This window comes from Archocentrus centrarchus, chromosome 7 (genome assembly GCF_007364275.1).
Source record: "Archocentrus centrarchus isolate MPI-CPG fArcCen1 chromosome 7, fArcCen1, whole genome shotgun sequence".
Taxonomy (NCBI): Eukaryota; Metazoa; Chordata; class Actinopteri; order Cichliformes; family Cichlidae; genus Archocentrus; species Archocentrus centrarchus.
This window is the reverse complement of record NC_044352.1, coordinates 5,207,473-5,227,287: the sequence shown is the minus strand read 5'-3', so window position 1 is coordinate 5,227,287 and position 19,815 is coordinate 5,207,473. Positions and strand designations below refer to the sequence as shown.

General features: G+C 41.7%; 1 protein-coding gene across 3 annotated transcripts; it reads right to left on the bottom strand.

The window, feature by feature from the left end:
• Positions 1 to 237: 237 nt before the first annotated feature.
• On the bottom strand, positions 238 to 18,051 carry irak1 (interleukin-1 receptor-associated kinase 1). 3 transcript variants are annotated; one of them, XM_030732911.1, is made up of 15 exons: positions 17,698 to 18,051; positions 15,279 to 15,446; positions 10,982 to 11,158; positions 10,798 to 10,877; positions 10,479 to 10,679; positions 8,551 to 8,615; positions 8,342 to 8,453; positions 6,796 to 6,917; positions 4,108 to 4,321; positions 3,250 to 3,318; positions 2,981 to 3,068; positions 2,795 to 2,889; positions 1,811 to 2,411; positions 1,558 to 1,656; positions 238 to 580 (listed from the first exon to the last, which is right to left on the bottom strand). In XM_030732911.1, exons 1-15 carry the CDS (start codon positions 17,807 to 17,809, stop codon positions 501 to 503), a joined length of 2,283 nt encoding a protein of 760 aa, XP_030588771.1. In that variant the 5' UTR covers positions 17,810 to 18,051; the 3' UTR covers positions 238 to 500. The 3 variants fall into 3 exon arrangements, with proteins under 3 accessions (XP_030588771.1, XP_030588772.1, XP_030588773.1); XM_030732912.1 differs by lacking the exon at positions 1,558 to 1,656; XM_030732913.1 differs by lacking the exons at positions 238 to 580; positions 1,558 to 1,656 and having other exon boundaries at positions 1,936 to 2,137; positions 2,265 to 2,411.
• Positions 18,052 to 19,815: the final 1,764 nt, after the last annotated feature.

Here is a 19,815-nt window from a genome sequence, read left to right as displayed (position 1 = left end):
AGTTCAGGGCTCCAATGTGACTGCAGACTCTCCTCTGATCTTATCTCTGTACTGTATTAAACCCACTGCAGATCTTTGTTGGGGCTCAGTGATCTCAAACATTGTCTCAAACTCTACAACATTTGAAGCATATAGCATATACTGTGTGTTCAGCATTTTATGACACAATTACAAATATTATTAAAATATTTCCATGTAAATTTTAAAATCATTAAAAGACTTATGAATAAATAGTTTCAATTAGATTAAAATAACGGGAATGTCGTGCCATGTTAATGTGAGTGTGACTGCTTGGTATGAACCGAGTGATGTTTTTCTGTAAAGGCACAGCTGGAGCAAAATACAAAATTCATCAGCAGTCTGAAATGTAATGCAGCTCGAAGCAGCAGCAGCAGCATCCTGCAGTTTCTTCTATAACAGTGACGGTAAAATCCACAGATGGGCTCCAGAAACTGTCCATCTTTGGTCCTCTAGTTTATGTCCATCATAGGCAACTGCAGTCACTTGTGTTTAGCGGGATGATAATCCAGCTCGTCGCTCTCCTCTGGTCCTCTGAAGTGCCCAGAACTCCTCGATTCATCTGATCAGACACAGGAGAAACACGATGAGCGAACTAAAGCAAAACTCTGACAAGTATCCAGTGTTAACTTCGTTGACTAAATATTTTCGTCATGGTTTTTGTCAACGATCCTTTTTTTTAAATGATGAAAATGAGACGATAACTAAATAAAAACTACCTAAAAGGATAAAAACGATGACAAAATTAACTGACACTTTCGTCAACGAATGAAAACGAGATGAAAATGCTTGGTGGGGACAACATCCAATCAGAACTTATTTAATTTTGTGACAGGGCAGGACAAGTTAGGAAAACATCCAATCAAACGCACAGTTGCACTTCTTTACTCTAAACCAGGGAAGACCAAACTAGCCTGTGATTTAACTAAGTGATGTAAACAGTGTCAGCAGGAAGAAAGAGAAGAGCCGATGTATGGACACATTTGTCCTTTGACGTTGTGACAAACAAAACGATGTGTAAACCATGTGGGGCGACTATCTCGGGTAAAAACACGACAAATGTTAAACAACATGTGCAAACCAGTCACCCAGATCTCCATGCAAAGGTAAGATTTTAATGTCATGCAGGGTAAAGTGTTTTTCCCAGTTTGTGTTTAGAGAAAATCTCCACACCGCGGTGGATTAGCCTTTCCTGTACCCTTCAGAGCGTCCTGCTGTAAAACACTCGTATTATCTCATGTTACATGTTTGTGTGTGTATTGGTCTTTCAATCATTAATAATAATAACTTTTAATAAACGTTTAATTTTGTGTAAGCGTGTATAATGACTAATTCAAGGGAACTGAAGAAAAAGCATTTACATTTTATACCCTTTATATTTTAGTCGATTAAATCGACTGTAGATTTAGTCGACTATATTCTTACCATAATTTCGTCGACTAAAACTAAAACTATTCAGATGACTAAAACTAAATCAAAATTTGCTGTCAAAATTAACACTGCAGGTATCATAAAAACTACTGCGGGTGATTTGCATACAGATGTCTTCAGACGACAGCAGCTCAGGAGTATGAATCCTTCCATCCTCGTACAAAGTTTTCTTCTCCAGGAGTCGCTGCTTACTGGAATTTATGTGGACTGCACAAAAAGGAAACGGATATGCTCATTATACCTATATAATGAGCACCTATAACTATAGGTGCTCATTATATAGGTATAATGAGCACCTAGTATAGGAATGGTGCTCTTTAATGAAACTACAATTTGGTCCTTTAACGAGCTGGTGACGTACCTGAAGGCTCCGGAGATGCTGACTTCAGGGATCCTGCAGGAGAGAACCCACAGAACCCTGCTGTGGTTTGCCCTCTAGGGACTCCTAGAGTGAGTGTTCCGGGTCCTATACTGAAACTGGTACTTTTGGGCTGAGTGGGGAAGTTGTACTGGTCCTCTGTGGGCACAGAAGGCTGGTTGCACTGAGCCTCTGTGGGCCTGGTTGGACTGCGATACTGGTCTTTGGTGGAAGGAGATAAAGACCTGCAGCTGGTCCCATTTGATGTCAACTGAGGGCGAAGGTCGTACTGGGAGAAGCCTCGACTCTCATCGGTTTCACATGGACCAGCAAACGAACAGGAAGACAGAGGAGGTAAAGAGGATGATGGAGGAAGAGATGAGGATGAGTGGAGTCGGTCAGGAGGGGAAACGGTGCACAAAGAGGGAGAGGAGGAGAATTTGGTGAACTGTGACACCTGGTATGTGTCCTCCAATGGTCCCAGTTTGGACAGCTGGTGTGACACATCTTGTACATCAGAGTCCAGGGAGCGGGGAGGTCTGGGGAAGGACTGGTAGGGAGGCTCCCTCACCATGCTGTTTATGTCCTTAAGAATTGAAAACACCTAAGAAAGAAAAAAAAAATATTGAGGTGAAAAAACTGAGGAAGTCCAGACTGAATGAACCTGAAGAAGTCTGGACTTCCTGAAACTACATCTGAGGAATTCTGGATTTACTGAACCTGCATCTGACAAAGTCCGGACTTAATGAAACTGTTTCTGAGGAAGTGTGGACCAACTGAACCATAAACTGAGGAAGTGTGGACCGAGTAAACTGTCATCTGAGGAAGTGTGGACCAACTGAATGGAGGAAGTCCAGACTGACTGAAAATCCACCTGAGGAAGTCTGGATCTACTGAACCGAGAACCTTCAAACTGAAAGTAGTAGTTACAGTAATTTCATCTATTTACATTAAAGCAGTGTAAATGTGGGTGTGGCTAGCTCTTACCTCTTTCATTACTGGTCTCTTCTTCCTGTTTTTGGCCAGACACCTGCAGGCCAGAGTCACAAGCTGCAGGCTACCACTGGGCTCAGCAGTGCCCCCTGCAGGAAAAGCGAACACAGTTGGTAACAGGAAGCACATATAGCCACGCACAAGAAGGGCAGGGATTGTGATCTCATCTCAAACACTGACCTGAAATCAGCCGTTTGTCAAGCTGCTTCCTCCAAGCTGCTTCAGATGAGCCATCTGGACCTTCCTCGATATCCTCCACCAGGTCCTTCTGCAAACCAGAATCAAAACTTGATTGGACAGACCAGGTTACTCACAGGGAAACACACCGGCCTAGTTTGGAAGGATTTTGTGGTTTTTCCAGAGCTGCACATTCAAAACAACTCAATCTGTGCATCAGCTGTGTGAGCGTGTGTGTGTGAGCGTGTGTGTGTGTGTGTGTGTGTTCTAACCAGGTATCTCTCTCCAGATATCCTGTCTTTCTCCAGAGATCGACGTCCAGTCAGCACTTCGAGCAGCACCTGAAGCGCACACAGACACACACGCTGTGTTGCTCTGTTGTTTTCTGCTCTCAGAATAAAAATGTTCAGTTTCAAGTCTGTTCCTAAAACATATTTGCAGCAGCTAAAAGAGTGGAAGACAACGGCGTCAGTTATGACCTCCATTAGATCCTACACAGGAATACATTTTCTATGGCTCCATTTATGTTTATCTGTCACAGATTAATTTATCTGTAAGGGTGTGGTAAAGTATGAATCAAGGTATGAATTATATATATTACAGTATGCGAGCATTAATTCCACACCAAATTACAGATCAGGTTTCGCTGTCATCACAGTTCCTCCAACCTTTTCTTACTTCCATGCTTCCGTTTCATCTTTGTTCACATCTTGTGTGATGTTTCAAATATTTTGTGGCGAAACAATGAAAACTAAGGCATCTGTTCACTTCAAAACATCACAATGTAGTGATTAGAAGTTGAACAATGCACTAAAATCAATGCCTATAATGTAAAATAAAACTGTATTTCACACAACTTCCCATTATACTCTCCACAGAAACAGGCCTGTTTCTCTTCAAAACTACAAAATGTTACTGGAGAAGTAGACTGACAAATTTGTCATAGGAAATATTTTTATGATTAGGAATATATGAGTATATAGATGGGGTCAAAAACTCAGTTACTTGAAGGTTAAGATCATTTCAGTTTTTCAATCAATCCACAGAAACACAGAATCTGATTTTTCTTCCAAAAACATTCCTCTCAATCTAACAGACTATATTTCCCATGAGCCCCTGCAGCATCTCACCACTCCGAAGCTGTAAACGTCCAACTTGGGTCCCAGCTCTCCGTTCCTCACGTATTCGTCCGGCAGGTAGGCCAACGTTCCTCTCACTGTTGTCGTTTTACCGACAGCTGTCGTGCTAGCTGCCGAGCCACCGGCAGAGCCAAAGGGCACAAACCGAGCCAGACCGAAGTCTGAAAGCTTCGCCGTCATGTGACCGTCCAGCAGGATGTTGGAGCTGGAGAGAAACGGGCACCAAAACAAAAAGTGTTTTTGAAGTGAAAGCAGAAGCTGGATTTCTGCCCTGATGGTTCTCTTTGCCTGTGCAGCACTTTGTTTGACAAAGAAAAGCAAATATTCACATAACTGAGTGCATGATTTCACAAATGACTAAAACACCACAGACCGCTGCATGTTTGTTAAGTGACAACATGACTTGTGATGTGCACCTCACTGCAGGCACAGTACAGCTGCTAAACAAAGCGTTTAGACTTCTGATGTTAAACTCTGAGAAGCTCGACGGTAAAATATTCATGCCTTTATGACATCAGGCAGCATTATGACCAGGTGGAACATGTTAACTGTGATAAATGAGTAAATGTGATGGTAAAAGTACCTCATACTAATCATTTCCGTATTTATTAAACAGGAACTTCAGCTTCAGGTTTTGTTTCCTGTAAACTCAGTTTCATCTGAAATGACACCTGCCTACGCCGACACGTTTTACACACCATCCCTAGAAAGAACGAAGGCGATCTCTAGACAGCAGAAGAAGAGACGCTTTCTTCCGCTCTCTTTGTTGTGTTTCGCTGAATGTCAGAAAGAGATAAAAGGGCCAAGATGTGGAGTACACAAGATGTGAAGGAGAATTTATAGGAGAAAAGCAGGGCTCAAAGAATCTAACTGCGCTTACGACAGACTGCTCAGTGTCGTGACAGTGGATGTTGTGGATGTGGGTCTGCTGTGGTGAAATTACAACATCCTGGACAACAACAAGGGAACCGCTGGCCTGTAGAGCTCTGCTGTCAAATGTTTTACTGGCATGTGATAGATTGGAAGAGAAACTTATTTGGCTGTAGGCCAACCATCACTGAGCTCATACTTTTTAATTTATTTTTATTTTTACAAATTTTGAAAAATTGTAAAAACTACAGAAATAAAAAGTTTAAAATCTGTCTGCAACATTCTGTCGACCAGTGCCCGACGAGTGCTAAGTTTCAGAAGAATTTGCCAATAAATAAGGAAAGAGTAGAGATTGATGTTAAACATCAATGAACAGCATTTCTTAAAAATGTAAAAAAAAAAAACAAAAAAAAAAAACTGCAATATTTTGTTGATCACTGCCCAATCAATATTCATGACAAGTTTCAGAAGAATAAGACAATAACTAAAGAAGGAGTAGCAACTGAAGTTAAAATGTACAGTATTTCTGGAAAATTTCAAAAAATTTGTTTAAAAAAAGTCAAAAATTGAAAATCTGTCTGGAAAATTCTGTAGACATTTGCCCAATAAATACTCATACAAGCTTTTAAAAAACTGGCCAAGAAAATAAGGAAGGAGTAGTGACTGAAGTTAATCATCAATGTACAGCATTTCTTCAAAATTTTGAAACTTTGTAAAAAATAAATCTAAAATTTATCTGCAGCATTTTCAAAAGATTCAGGCACTAATAAGGGAGATATAAAAACAACTTTATTGATCACTGAAGGAAATTCATGTAGTCACTGAAGTTAAAACATGAATGTAGTTTAATTTCATTAAAATAATTGAAAATTAAAAAAAAAATTGAAACATTTTGCAGAGCTTTGCACATTGAATACTCAAAAGACATTTCAAAAGAGTTGGCCCAGGTATACATGAGGAGTAGGGATCAAAGCTAAACATCAATGTACATTACTTGTTGAAAATGTCAAAAATTCATAAATCGTGCCCTATTTTGTAGAGCCTTACCCAAACAGTATTTATACCAAGTTTCAGAAGATTTTAAATAAAAATGACTGAGTAGCAGCAAATATAGCAAAAAGTTGACAGATGCTGGACGGCTTGGAATCGGATCAGCTCCGGTGACTGTCACTGACAGCAGAGCTAAAAATCTCATCTTACATACTCCGACCTCTGTGCTCCTCCCGTGTTGGTCGTATAAAAGAGGATTAAAGATAAATGGGGCAACTGGGGCTCAGGAGATAGAGCAGCGCACATGTCGAACCGCTCTAGGGCAAGATATCAGACCCCAAACTGGCCCCAATTCATCCCTCAGAGCGCAAGTGTGATTGTTAGAAAGAGCTTAAAGGGATACAATAAGGCGCTGTATAAATGTGTGTGTGTGAATGTGGCTTGTAGTAAAAAGTGCTTTCGACTGCTCAGAGTAGAAAAGCGGTATATATAGATACCTTTCACAGAAAAAACTAAAATAAAAGCCACCTCATTACCAAGGTTGGAATTTTAAAGAAAAGTGAATTTATGGCCTATAAATAGAATGAAATAGCCGCTCACTACGCCCACTCATTTCTCTCTTCCTGCTGGAGATAATCCAGCATAACTTCTGCTTTTATTAAAGTTTTCAGTGACTCATCTCACATATGCTCATGATAAACCCTGCAAAACAGGCACAGCCAATGCAAACTCAATTAAATTTACTTTGATCACTGTAGTACACATGCATTTATATTTACTGCACAGCCACAGTGTGACATCATCGGTTTTGAAGCTCACCTTTTCACGTCCCCGTGGATCAGCGGTTTCTGACCTTCAGAAGGGCAGTGGAGAAACTGCAGGGCTTTTGAGGCATCTTTAACAATACTGAGTCTCTGAGACCACGAGAGGACCACACACTCCTGAAACACACAGGCGGAAATAAACACACACCCATGAAACGCACAAACATGTGGGCAGGGTTTTCCCCAAGCACTGAAAGACTCAGGCGCAGCACTGAGCGTTTTAATGGCGAATGAATATAAAAACAACGTAGGAGGCAGCGCAATTAACATAAAAGCTTAAGAGCTACCCCCCCTCCACCTCCACCTCAGGCCAAAGCGGGTACCTGGACAACAAAGCAAGTTCAAGATACTCAGGATCTCTTTATCTGGCTTTACTTAACCTAACATCAGCAATCAGGCTAAGCAGTCACACGCAGGTGTTTACCAACTCAATAAGTTAATCCAGGGTTTATTAACCAAGATACGATCACATTCACATGAAAGGGGTGGTGTTGGCAGCATCTGACCAATCACAAACGTGCATAAGTCATAAGTCTAGTTAGTAGCATTGCAGATGGGCTGATTTTACAAAAGATAAAACTATTCTATAGCAAAGATATGAGGATGTTAAACTCTGCTGCTGCAGAGTGTGTGTGGGAGGAAAAGCACTGTGCAGGAGTTTAATAGCTGCATGAATGTGTCTGCCCTTTAACCGCTTTGACTGGAAAAGAGTTACTATACCGATCAAGTTTAGCCTGACTGAAGCTGGCGAAAATACTCACTGTCTAAATGACGAGAATATCACAGCATCATATCATGTCAACAAAGCATGGGAGAGTCTGATGGAGGTTAATTGTTACTCCATCAGAATGATATTTAAATGTGTGTCAGGCAGGTTTGATTTGTATTCAGCTGCAGCCTCAGTGGTGTTTATGGGTCTGACAGTAAAGACTAAGTATTAAACACATGTTTTCAATATTTCAATACTGAATTCTACAATAAATCACATCACTGCAGTGTTTGCACTGTGAGAAAGTGGCACAGAAATGATTGTATACCCAGCTGTGTTAATTATTTAGTCAATTTATTTAGTTTAACTATCGACATCCTCATTTGACCTCACATGTGCCAATACTAGCAAACTTTAAAACAACGAAAGACAGAAAACACCCCCTAAACTGATATTTTTTTTATTATTTAGCTCCCCTTCAATCCTGATATTCACTTCCCATGAAGTTTATTTATTTATAGCTCACTGTGTTCTGTTCAGGTCTGCTTGGAGCAACAGATGGAGCTAACGGCTCAAAAGGAAGGAGGGTTGTAGTGGGAGCGCTGGGTGTGTCAGGTAATGACAGCCTCTGCATGAAACCTGTTACATAATGGAGCAAAGACTTTATGCTCTGAGCGATGTCAGCCTTCTTTCACAAATAACTGTAGGGATAATGGTTGGAAAGGAAATAACCTAAAAAACCCAATGACACCCAGAAAGCACCTGAGTCCTCTGAAAATCTGGGAAAACCCTGAAAAAATATCTGAGCCGTGTGCATTTGTGTAGGTGTTACATTGTGCAGCTGGTCCTCCAGAGATCGGTTTTCCATGTAGCTGTAAATCAGACACAATGACCCTCCTCCTTCACTGAAACCTAAAAGATCCACAATGTTTGGATGTCTGAACCTGAGGAGGAAACACACACACACACACACTAATAAGCACGTGACTTTGTGACTTTTATCAAAAACAACTGAAATCCTCACTGAGGAGATTCACCCACCTCGACAGCTGCTCGACTTCGGTCTGGAAGCTCTTCCTCAGCAGAGTCCAGTCCAGCAGACCGTCCTGTCAAAAACAGAAGCAATACCAACCAATCACAGTCTGCTTCCTGGCAGTGAAATGGACCAATGACACAAGGAGTTTTCAGACAGTGAGCAGCTGACCCCTCCTCTTACTGTCAGTAGCTGTTTTTACCATAAACCTTTTTTAACAGCTGAAGTTTTCCTTTATTTATTTTGCTATTGTTGATTCTTCTCGTCGTTCGGCTCGACCGCCGCCGCTCACCGTCTCTCTGTGTGAGACGCAGGATCTCTCGGAAAAACTAAAGCTGATGGAGGGGTTACCTAAACCTGCCTTCAATTTAACAGCCAGCAGTGGGCGACTCCTCTGCTCTGTGACGGTCAACAAGGATGCTCTCATTGGCTAACAACTTGTCACTCATGTAAATGCTTAGCTAGAGGCTCACTGAAGCCTAACCAGTGGCAGACGTCCAGCGGGCGACATCCGTCTTTCGTCCATGGCCACGATAAGCCAAAACAAAGGCCCGCAGAACCTTTTCGATCCATTTCTGACTTTTTTGTCCCCTAACCTTGCTTTCTTTGTAATGGCCAGCAGGGGCCAACTCCTCTGGTTACACAAAGACTGGGTTTTATAAAAGCTTTTGAGAAAATGGTCTTTGTATCAAAATCAAAGCCCACAACACTTCAATCGATTAGCTTCTGACCTTTTTGTCTTTCATGTCATTTCCATTTGTTTTGCTGTTTTTCTTTGACTGCCTGGCACAAATCTGGCAACTGTAACCCCAACTACCCCATAGTTCCCGCAGTGGAACTGTGGGGTAGTTGGGTTAGGGTTGGGGTCATAAAAATATTCCATGGCCTGCACAGACAGCTCAGTAATGGAAGCGAAGGACCAATCTCTTCCTACTAGGGGTGGGACTCGATTAAAAAAATGAATCTAATTAATTAGGAGCTTTGTAATTAATTAATCGAAATTAATTGCATTTTAATCACATTTAAATATTTAACATGATAAATATTAATTCAAGTTTGGTTGATGAATGAATCAATATACATAAGCTTAAACTTCAAAATGTTGTTTATTTTCCCACCAGTCTACTACACAGACCAATGAAGGGTGGAAGTGCTCCTGTGATAAGCAAACTCCTGAAATTAAAGTTAAGCATCATAACTGATAGTTTTATTCAACATTAATGTCTCACTAATATAGTTGGAAATTAATCATTCTCTCAGCTGTATTCCTTGATGTTGAAATGTGTCATGCGTGTTTTAACAGCTTATTTTGAATTAAAGACTTAAAATTAAACCACAAAAGGAGAAAAAGTTCGTTCTCCGTTTAACCAGCTGCTTTTACACAGCTGTGCTTTGCACTCACGGTTGCTAGGCTACGCAGAGGTGAGGGCAGGGACGCTGATATGAAGGCTAGCCGCTCACTTCCGGCCTTTGCGGTCTTCGAAGGACGTGGGCCGGGTCCTTCGAACAATGTGGCCGCTGAATTTTTCACATCGTGCGTCGATATAATCTGTATGCCTGGAACTCGTGCACTGAGAAACGTTCCGGTGCAAAGTGCGATTAAAATGCGTTAAAACTTTTAATTCGTTAATTTCCCCGTAATTAATTAATCGAAATTAACACGTTAAAGTCCCACCCCTACTTCCTACTAGCAGAAGAGTCGCCCACTACTGGCCACTGAAAGCATGGCAGCTTTCACCTTGAAGCTACACCCATCTGTTATACGGTCTACGATGCAGGGCTGTGCTGACGTCAGTCTGTACAAACGATGATGAGCGCATCTACCCCGCTGCAGCTTAAACAGTAAGCAGAGCGTTTCTGTAGTTCCTGCCGTTGCCTGAATGCCGCTCGCTGCCTGAAAACACCTCCAGTCTGAGCTGCGTTGGGATTAGCTGACCTGTTTGAATCTCTTGACAGCGCAGTTGGTGTTCTTCAGAGTCGCTCTGTACACGACTCCAAACCCCCCCTCACCTATCTGCAGGTGGGGGGAGAACCCGTTTGTCCCAGCATACACGTCTTCGTATGACCAGCACATCACTGTGATGCTGCAGCTGATGCTGCTCATCACTGCTGACGCTGCCACCGCCTCCGCCTGGGGCTGAGGGACACATCATTATCACCATCATCCTCACGCTGTGCAGTGATGTGTCTGTATTGATTATTGATCAAACGCTGTGTTTTGTGTGCGTGTGTGTCAGAGTGTGAGTGAGAGAGACCTGGTGGTGTTGTTGCACTTCAGACCGCAGCTCCGGGGGGGGCGATGTAGGTCTGGGTAGTGTACTCTCTGCTGTATCAACTGAATAAAGAAGTGACATCATCACTGTCACAGAAAACATGAGCAAGCTGACAGGTCGGACAAACCAGTCGACCAAACAGATGAAAAGTCTGTGTGTGCGTTACCTGTCTGGCTGAGTCTGTAGGTCTCCTGTGTGAGCACGGCCTCTGGCTTTTTGGGCTGGGGGTCAAACCGAGAGTCACGGAAAGGAACCAAAGGAGGAGGAAAACGAAGAGCAGGAGCAGGAGCAGGAGCAGGAACAGGAGCAGGAGCGTAGGCGTAAGGGTTCGGATTTATCACCCCTGCAGACAGAGAAGAGACAACTTCTAATATATCTGAGACTGGACTTCCTGTTTCCCAGGGGGCGCTCATGAGTCCAGAATAAACCAATGTAGCTGTGTCCAAAAAACAAATTTTGAGGTTTAAATATTTCAGGCAATATTCATCATGTTTTTGAAAGAAGACTTTTTTTTTTTTTTTTTTTTTAAACAGGTTTTGATTGTAGTAAAAACACCCTTCTGTGATGCTCTGGAGCTCGAAAAAAAGAGCGACTAGACTTGTTTTTGGTTCTTGAAGACGTTCCACCTCTCATCCAAAAGGCTTCTTCACTTCTTTCAGAACCTCTCAAGCTTTTTGGATGAGAGGTGAAACGTCTTCAAGAACCAAAAACAAGTCCAGTTGCTTTTTTTTTTTTTTTTTTTCAAGCTCGAGAGACTACCATGACCTGGATGACTGAGAACCAACACAGACACCCTTCTGTGAGCAGTAATGATATCACAACACCATGACCCATGATTTCAGGCATGACGCGAGCAGCATCATTCTGATAGCGTCGCCTTCAGCACCACAATAAAAACATTTTAATGGGGAAATTATTTGATTTAGGAACTAATTCCAAAGGATTTTATCATTTGATTCAGTCTACAAAGGTGCAGCTTATCCTTGAAGTTCAGCCTATAGTCAGAGACAAGTTTAAGAGCTCTGAGAGCAGCTGCTGGACTTTTGGGAGAGGAATGTTGTCTCGTTCTTGTCTGACAGTCCCGGGTCTTCACAGTCGTATTCTTGGTTTCATGACACGCCAAATGTTTGCAGTTGGTGAAAGGCCAGTTCAGCACCCCGACTTTCCTACTACAAAGCCATGCTGTTGGAATAGATGCGGCACGCGGTTTAGCATCGTCCTGCTGAAATATGGAGGCTTTTCCTGAAAAACATCATCTGGATCAGAGAACATGCTGCTCTTTTCAAAGAATATCTCATCTTGTCCTGTATATACCTTCTAGCATTGATGGCACCTTTCCAGATGTGCAAGCTGACAGTTCCATAGACACTAAAGCACCCCCACACCATAAGACATGCAGGCTTTTGAACTGAGCACCGATAACAACCCGTTTAGTCCAGAGGATGCAGCATCTAATTCTAAAAAGAATTTCAACTTTCATTTTGACCTTAGAAAAGGTTTTCCACTTTTCCACTCGGTCCATTTTGAATGAGCTTTGGCCCAAAGACGACGGCAGCATTTCTGGGTCACCTTCACATTTGGCTTCTTCTTCCAAGCTCTAACCTGCGTTTATGGATGGCACTGAACTGTGCTCACAGACAGTGATGACAATCATTTCTAGAAATGTTCCTGAGCCCACGCAGTGATTTCCATGACAAAATCGTGCCTGTTTTTAATGCAGTGCCTCCCGAGGGCCTGAAGATCACAGCATCCAGCATTTATTTTCAGCCTTTTCTCATGTGCACAGATTTCTCCAGATTCACTGAATCTTTTGATGATATTATGAACTGCAGAGGATGAGATATTCAAAGACTTTTCAATTTTATGTTGAGGAACATTCCACAATTTGTGAAGAGGTTTTTCTAGACCAGTGAACCCAGACAAAAAAAATATATATAAAAAAATAAAGAACAGGGGTCAGATCCAGAGGGAGAAGAATGGAGAGAGAGAAATAGACAAACAGAAGTGGAGCGGGTTCTTAGTTCAATAAGCTGTTTACCCCCAGTTTAACTGTGTCTTCTTTAGCACTGCAAATACACACAGCGGAAAGCTCAAGATAAACATCATCAATAAAAGTGAGCAACCACTGCTGCCGAGTAAGCAAGTAAAGGTGTTTGCACCTGCTGGCAACCAACGTTTAGCAGCCGTTAAGCCAGCTAACAGTTTTTATATTCCCTTTGGATTCGGGACAAAACGTGAAAAGTAAGGATGTCCCCTTAATTTGTGGTTTTTCACTGTGTCCTGCAGCCCTAATCAGTGTTTAACATGGTTATACGCTGCAGCCATAACTGTAGATACAATAGCAAAGTATCAGCTTCTGGATGAACGTGAACCACGAGGCAACCACAGGTGACAAATTCAAAAGAGAGGTGATAACCAAAAGACAGCTCAGAGCAAACTTAACACCATAAATAATAAAATTCTTCACAAATGAATCTCATTCAGCAGTTGCAAAAGCATCTGTGAAATAACTCATTTTAAGATCTTATTTTCTGTTGTTTTATTTATTTTCAGACTTTTTAAAAGATACACGGAAACCCAACTATATTTAAACAATGTTTTTAAAGTCCACTTTATTAATAGCAGTTTGACCTCTAGTGTGGTGCCAAAAAGTTTTAAACATGCTGTTGTGCAGCCCTTGCTGAAGAAACCTGGCCTAGACTCTTCTGTTTTAGCAAACTTTCCAAGCTACCATTTTTGTCAAAAATCCTGGAAAAGATTGTTTTCACCCAACTAAAGACTTTCCTGGATGAACATGCAATTCTGGAAGTGTTCCAGTCTGGGTTTAAAACCCACCACAGCACTGAGTCCGCTCTGTTAAAGGTTTTTAACAATATTCTTTTAGCAATCGACTCTGGTGACTGTGTGGTACTTGTGTTATTAGACTTAACAGCTGCGTTTGACACTGTGGACCATGAGATCCTCATTTCCAGGCTGGAGCAGTGTGTGGGCATCACAGGTGCAGTGCTCCAGTGGTTTAAGTTGTACCTCTCAGATAGAAGTTTCTGTGTGTGCATTGATGATTTCGAGTCTGCCTCTGCTGCCCTCCCTTGGGGGGTTCCGCAGGGCTCCATTCTGGGACCTCTCCTGTTCTCTTTATATCTGCTGCCACTTGGAACTATTTTTCGGAAGCATGATATTTCTTTTCACTGTTACGCAGATGACTGTCAAGTGTATTTTCCACTGAAACACACTGGTTCATGCTCTGTCCAGCCTCTCCTTGAGTGCCTTAGAGACATCAGGGGATGGATGTCATTAAATTTTCTGAGTTTGAATGAGAAAAAGACAGAAATCATGTTGTTCAGACCCAGTGGCACCAGCAGTGCCCCCTGTGTTGACCTTTCCTCCCTGGCCCCATATGAGAAATCCATTATCACTAATTTAGGTGTAAAAATGGACCCGACTTTAAGGCTTGATGCTCAGGTGAACGCGGTGGTGAAATCCTGCTTCTTTCAGCTGAGAAGACTGTCAAAAATCAAGCCTCTTCTTTCAAAACCTAATCTCGAAACAGTAATACATGCTTTTATAACATCTCGTCTTGATTACTGTAATGCACTTCTGACTGGAATTAGCCAGGCCTCCATTGCTCGTCTACAGCTGGTGCAAAATGCTGCTGCACGATTTTTATCTGGTACAAGCAAGCGAGAGCACATCACCCCAATTTTAGCTTCTCTTCACAGGCTTCCGGTTCATTTACGAATCCATTTTAAAATTCTTTTATTTGTTTTTAAGTCTCTTAATGGTTGTGCCCCATTTTATCTATCTGAACTGCTGCACCCATATGTTCCATCTCGCTCCCTTAGGTCAGCAGACCAGATGCTTTTACTTGTTCCGAAGTTGCAACGAAAACTCAGGGGTGATCGAGCCTTTGCAGTTGCGGCTCCAAAATTGTGGAATGGTTTACCGCTGTATGTCAGACAGGCTCCTTCACTTGCTGTTTTTAAATCTCGTTTAAAAACACATTTTTATTCCTTGGCCTTTGACCCAGTGTGAGAGTCTGACTTAAATCTTAAGACACTGTTATAGTTCTTAATTTATTAATTAATTAATTAATTTAATCTCTTTCACATTTGTTTTATTTCTATATCTCATTGCCTTCTGACCTGTTTTTGGTCTTTTATGTGTGATGGTTTTGTACAGCACTTTGGTCAGCCCTGTTTTTAAAAGTGCTCTATAAATAAAGTGGTACGTATGTGGTACGTATGTGGTATGTATGTACACGGGCTTGTTTTTCTAGAGGCAGGTATAAATAATGCTTCCTTCACTCCTACTCACTAAGGACTCTCTCACAAACACCCTCGCTGAACTGTAGCCAACTCATGCACAGTGGCATTAAGAGGAAGCAGAATTACTTCCCCAGATGGGCTCTGATATTGTAATGCCCTTTACGGTCAAAGGTCATGATTTGTAGGGCATGAACTCACACTTCATGATGACGTCACGGGGGCGTAACAGCTGCAGACGCTGCAGCAGGTCGATCACCTCCCCGACTCGAATGTTCCTGTTCGAGCAATTGACCATCACCCAGTGGGTCCGCCTTTCCTGCTTCTCAGCCAATCGCACGTCGTTCTGATCGCTCAGGATCTCGGAGGCTGCGAGACAGAAACAGTAGTAAAAACAAACTGATGTGACGGTTTCACCGAAACACCACAGACTTCACAGGACACACAGCAGCTCGCCATCAACAATCACGAAATAAAACCTGCTACCAAAAACACCGGGCTGCTGTGGAAAATGTAAACAAAAACAGAATATAATGAGTTTGCAAATCATTTAAGACACTTTATTCTACCAAAAATGATACAAAGAGAACATGTGAAATATTAAAACCTGAAACGTTTTGCAGCATTTGGCTGAATCTCCACACAGAGACGGCCATAACTCCTAAACAGGTAATGCGATTCTTTTGTTAAAGTCCTTGAATTAAAGCTGAAAGTCCACACTTCAGTTACATCTGGATGTTTATTTTAAAGCTCGCTGTGTTGGTGTGCAGATGCAAAAGTACAAAAAAGTGTCACTGTCCAAATACTTATGGATCTAACTGTAACTTAAAGGTCCACATGTCCATTTTCCAGGGGAAGGACAAGATTATTTGTCTTATCCGGTGCACAACATTTAGTCAGTGTTTTTTTTTTTTTTCTCTAAGTATAATTTCTTTATGAGCTGGTTAACCTTTGAACCTTGCCCATGTGACTTCAGCTTTATCCAGAGTCTTGCATTAGTGTACATTTGATAGAAAATTTGAGGGATTTTAACCAGTGCAGAAGCTGTGGAGACACACTCACGTGCCGTCCTGCCACAAACCACAAGTGCGTCACAGATGTGGGATACACTATGAGCGGCCCTGACGCTCATTGGCTTGAAAACAGCAGTGGGAAAGGCCACAGCATATTTTACCACGAGGAGGAAGAAGCGCAAAAAATAAAAAAAAAAAAAAAAGCAACAAAGATCAAAGAAGCACACAGGAAAAGCACAAATGATTAAAGTTTATTCTTCTAACAATCGTTTTTTTTTCAGCAAAGAATATCCCTGCTTCTTATGCCATCTCCACAGCATTGGCAAAAAGAAATGACCGGCAACATTGCAAAATATGAACAAGAACAGCCAACATTGCTGCTTCCTTCTCATTTTCTGACAACAAGCCAGCCTTCAGGCCTGCAAAACCAAGTACCAAAAACTGCAGATCCTCTAATGGCCGCTTGTTGCCACTCAATAAAGAGCCGTTTGTAACGGGCAGGATAAGAAGCGATGGTGGGACGTCCAGGGGAAAATAAGTAGGCATCATATGCGGGACCACCTGCGATAGCTGCTCGGATGATGCAGACTGGAACTGCCGGAGCTCAAGGATGAACATCTATGGGCCGAGAAACACTTATGATGAGGCTCCAAAATGACATCACCGTGGTTATGTCCATCTTCCGGATACAGTTTATGAGCTCTACCTATGCAGTACAATATCGAGCCTTTTTTTCCCCTGCCTCAAAAATCGCTGTAGTATTTCTTTTCTGTGCTGCTGTGCTATAAATGTTCTCCAGTACCCACATTTGATTCTGTCCCTTTGTCTTCTATCCATAAAATTCAGTGAGATTAAAGTAGAAGAGTCGGCTGCGGCTGTCACAGCTCGCTAAACACTGCTTAAACACTAAAATTTTATAGGTTGATTTAAATTTAAATGGACTCCGCACAAGCTTAGGTAACAAATTTTATTAGTAAAAAACAGAAAATCTCACTACAAATAGGCTGCAGACTACCTCTAATGTTTTTCTTCACTATTTTCATTATGTGTCAAAAGAAAGAAATTTCAGTTTCTGTGACATTTTTGTGTCTCGTACCTGCTCTGCTCACATATAAAATCTCCCAAAAACTTCCTCAAAACTGAGACCAGTGAATTCATCTATATTTAGTAGTAGTAAAATGTGAACTTGACATGGGCAAAAACTGTACCTGGTATTAACTCAGCTGCCATCCCCTTCAAAACAACCTCTAATTCGCAACTTTCTGGAAACAGGTAGGACAGGTAAGCACTCTACCTGAGGGCAGAATGAGAGCGCCTGATCACAGCTGAGGTCCTCGGCGCTTCTAAAATCAGCCGCTCGTTGACTTTTATTCTTATTTTTCCGTCTGTCAGTATTCCACATGGCGCTGGTTTGGTAACCGCCATTAAAACTACAAGAACAAGAACTAGATTTCACATGGCAGGAGTTACATTCAAGAGCTGTTACACCAAATAAACACGCTCAGGTTTATTTCGGTGAAAAAGCCCTTTAACGGTGGACCCCACCTCCCCGCTTTCCCCATATTGCCAGCCTTTAGCATTCAGTCAAAGTTCTGGTTCTGACTCACCAAAGCGGGTCCAGTCCTGGGTTGACAGCCCGTCCATAATCCGGCAGAACTCATTGTCGACGGACGCGGGCAGGTTGTAGTAGAACTCGGCTCTCGGGTCTCTTCCCGACATGTTTACTGAACTCCCCTCCAGGAGGTCCACTCTGAAGCTAACAGGCTAACCGACAGAGCCCACCGCAGGGGTGTGCTAAGTGGTCTGTGGCGGGGAAACGTTCACACAGGGACCCGGATCACTGGGTCACATCAGAAACGCCCGGAACAAACCAGATGAACCACTTCAAAAACTCTCTCAAACTACAGGTTTGGATCCGTCAGCGCTTCCGCCCGAAACAAGGGCCCCGCAACAGGCGCCGCTTCCGCTCCACACTACCAAAATAAAAGCCCGAGTTGAACCGCCTGTTTTACACTTCTCTTTATACTTAAATTTTTATTATTAATACTAAGCTCCTATTCCTGTTATATAATAATGATAATGAACACTTTTTTCCTTTGCTCCTCGAACACCAGTTTCAATGAACCACTTATCCGCTATATAATGTGCCACTCACTATATATCAGGGCCTCATGGTAGTTTCATTAATTAGCATTAAAAACACAATATTGCCAGAATCATTCGTCCATCCATCCTCTTCCGCTTATCCTGTTCAGGGTCGCAACAGGTATGGGCAATTTAGAATCACCAGTTAACCTAACCCCAGAATCAGTCAACATTTATCAGATGTTTTAAATTCTTGTGAAGCATCCAAAGAATTTTTTTATTTTCTTTCATATATAAAGGCAGTGTTGGATATTATCTGGTATTTATTGTTCTTATTTTTTTCCTTTTACTACATTTTTTAACCATTTTTATTTGGTTTTATTTTTCTTTACTGATTTTATTGAGCTGTGTTACCTTAAAGAGCCATTTTATTGTATTATATTCAGGTATTTATGTCATATTTTAGTTTATTTTGCTTTTACTTAATGAACTTTTTTCATTTTTTAGTATTGTATTTAATTGAGCTATTTTTTTTATCTTATTAAGCTGTTGTCATATTTTGTTTTATTCTTTTGACAAATTCCACTTTATTTAAGCTGCTTTTTTGAGTTTAATATTTTGACTGCTGTAACAGAGGAATTTTCCATTTTTGGGACAAAGAGTTTATCTTATCTTACCTCTGGCCTGAGTTTCAGTGTTTGCCAGACTGGCTTCATTTCATATTATTGTGGACGGTGATTCATAAGCTGTAGTTGTGGAAGTCACTGAATAAAAATGTAGAGTTGGAAATAGGCAGACTCTGTCCCCTTTGACTAGAGAACTGTTCTGGTTCAGGGGCGATGGTACTTTGGAACAGCAGGTAGCCGACTGGGTTCTGAGAGCAGCTCTGGCCCAGTTATGTTGGCAGATTTCCTTCAGTTCTGGTTTTACAATCTGGGGCAGTCTAGGCTGGGAAGTGGTGAATAAACAGAGTTAGAGGAGAGGATGAGCATCCAGGTGTCCTGCAGGATGGATGTCTGTAAAGACCTCATTTGAACAGACCCTTTGAATTTGTGTACCCACCTGTGACTTTTATTTTCTCAAAGGAAGTCCTAAATGATGACTTCCTCATGGCTTTGACTGAAATGAGTCATTTTCCTGTCTGAACTATGACATATATGAAGCCTGACATCTCAGGCACACACAGAGAGCATTTCACACTTCCTTTTTCCCCCCATCTTATTTGAATGTTTGTGGTCAAATTAAATGCCTGAATGCTCTGTTAGTTTAGGTCAGTTTGTTTCTGTCAGAGGATTAAAAACAGCAAACTGTTATTAATATCACAGACACGTACGGCTAGAATCACAACATGAAGTGAAACTGTGAAAACTAAAAGACTGCATCGTGACTAAAAACAGAAGCTCCACCCATAGTTCTGCTGCCCTCAGTGGAGAGATTAAAAAAGCCTGGTTTAACAATCTGGTTTTCTCATCAGATTAATAATCTATCAGGTATGAGACTGCATGAAGATAGCTGTGACTTATGTTCACTCTGTGTGATGATCCAGTCTGAAGCTCCTTGAACACACATTTGGTTGTTTTGGTGAAGCTGCGTCTGATCTATGAGAGTTTTACTTGTTTTTTTTTTTGTTTTTTTTAAAA

Bases quoted from the DNA above. Each gene is read 5' to 3' on its own strand.
- irak1 (XM_030732911.1), bottom strand. From the start codon at position 17,809: ATGTCGGGAAGAGACCCGAGAGCCGAGTTCTACTACAACCTGCCCGCG. The intron at 4,322-6,795 runs GTGAGCTTCAAA...GTTTCTCTCCAG, and splicing joins ATCCACGGGGACGTGAAAAG to CTCCAACATCCTGCTGGACG. The intron at 1,657-1,810 runs GTACGTCACCAG...CTTTTTGTGCAG, and splicing joins AGCATCTCCGGAGCCTTCAG to TCCACATAAATTCCAGTAAG.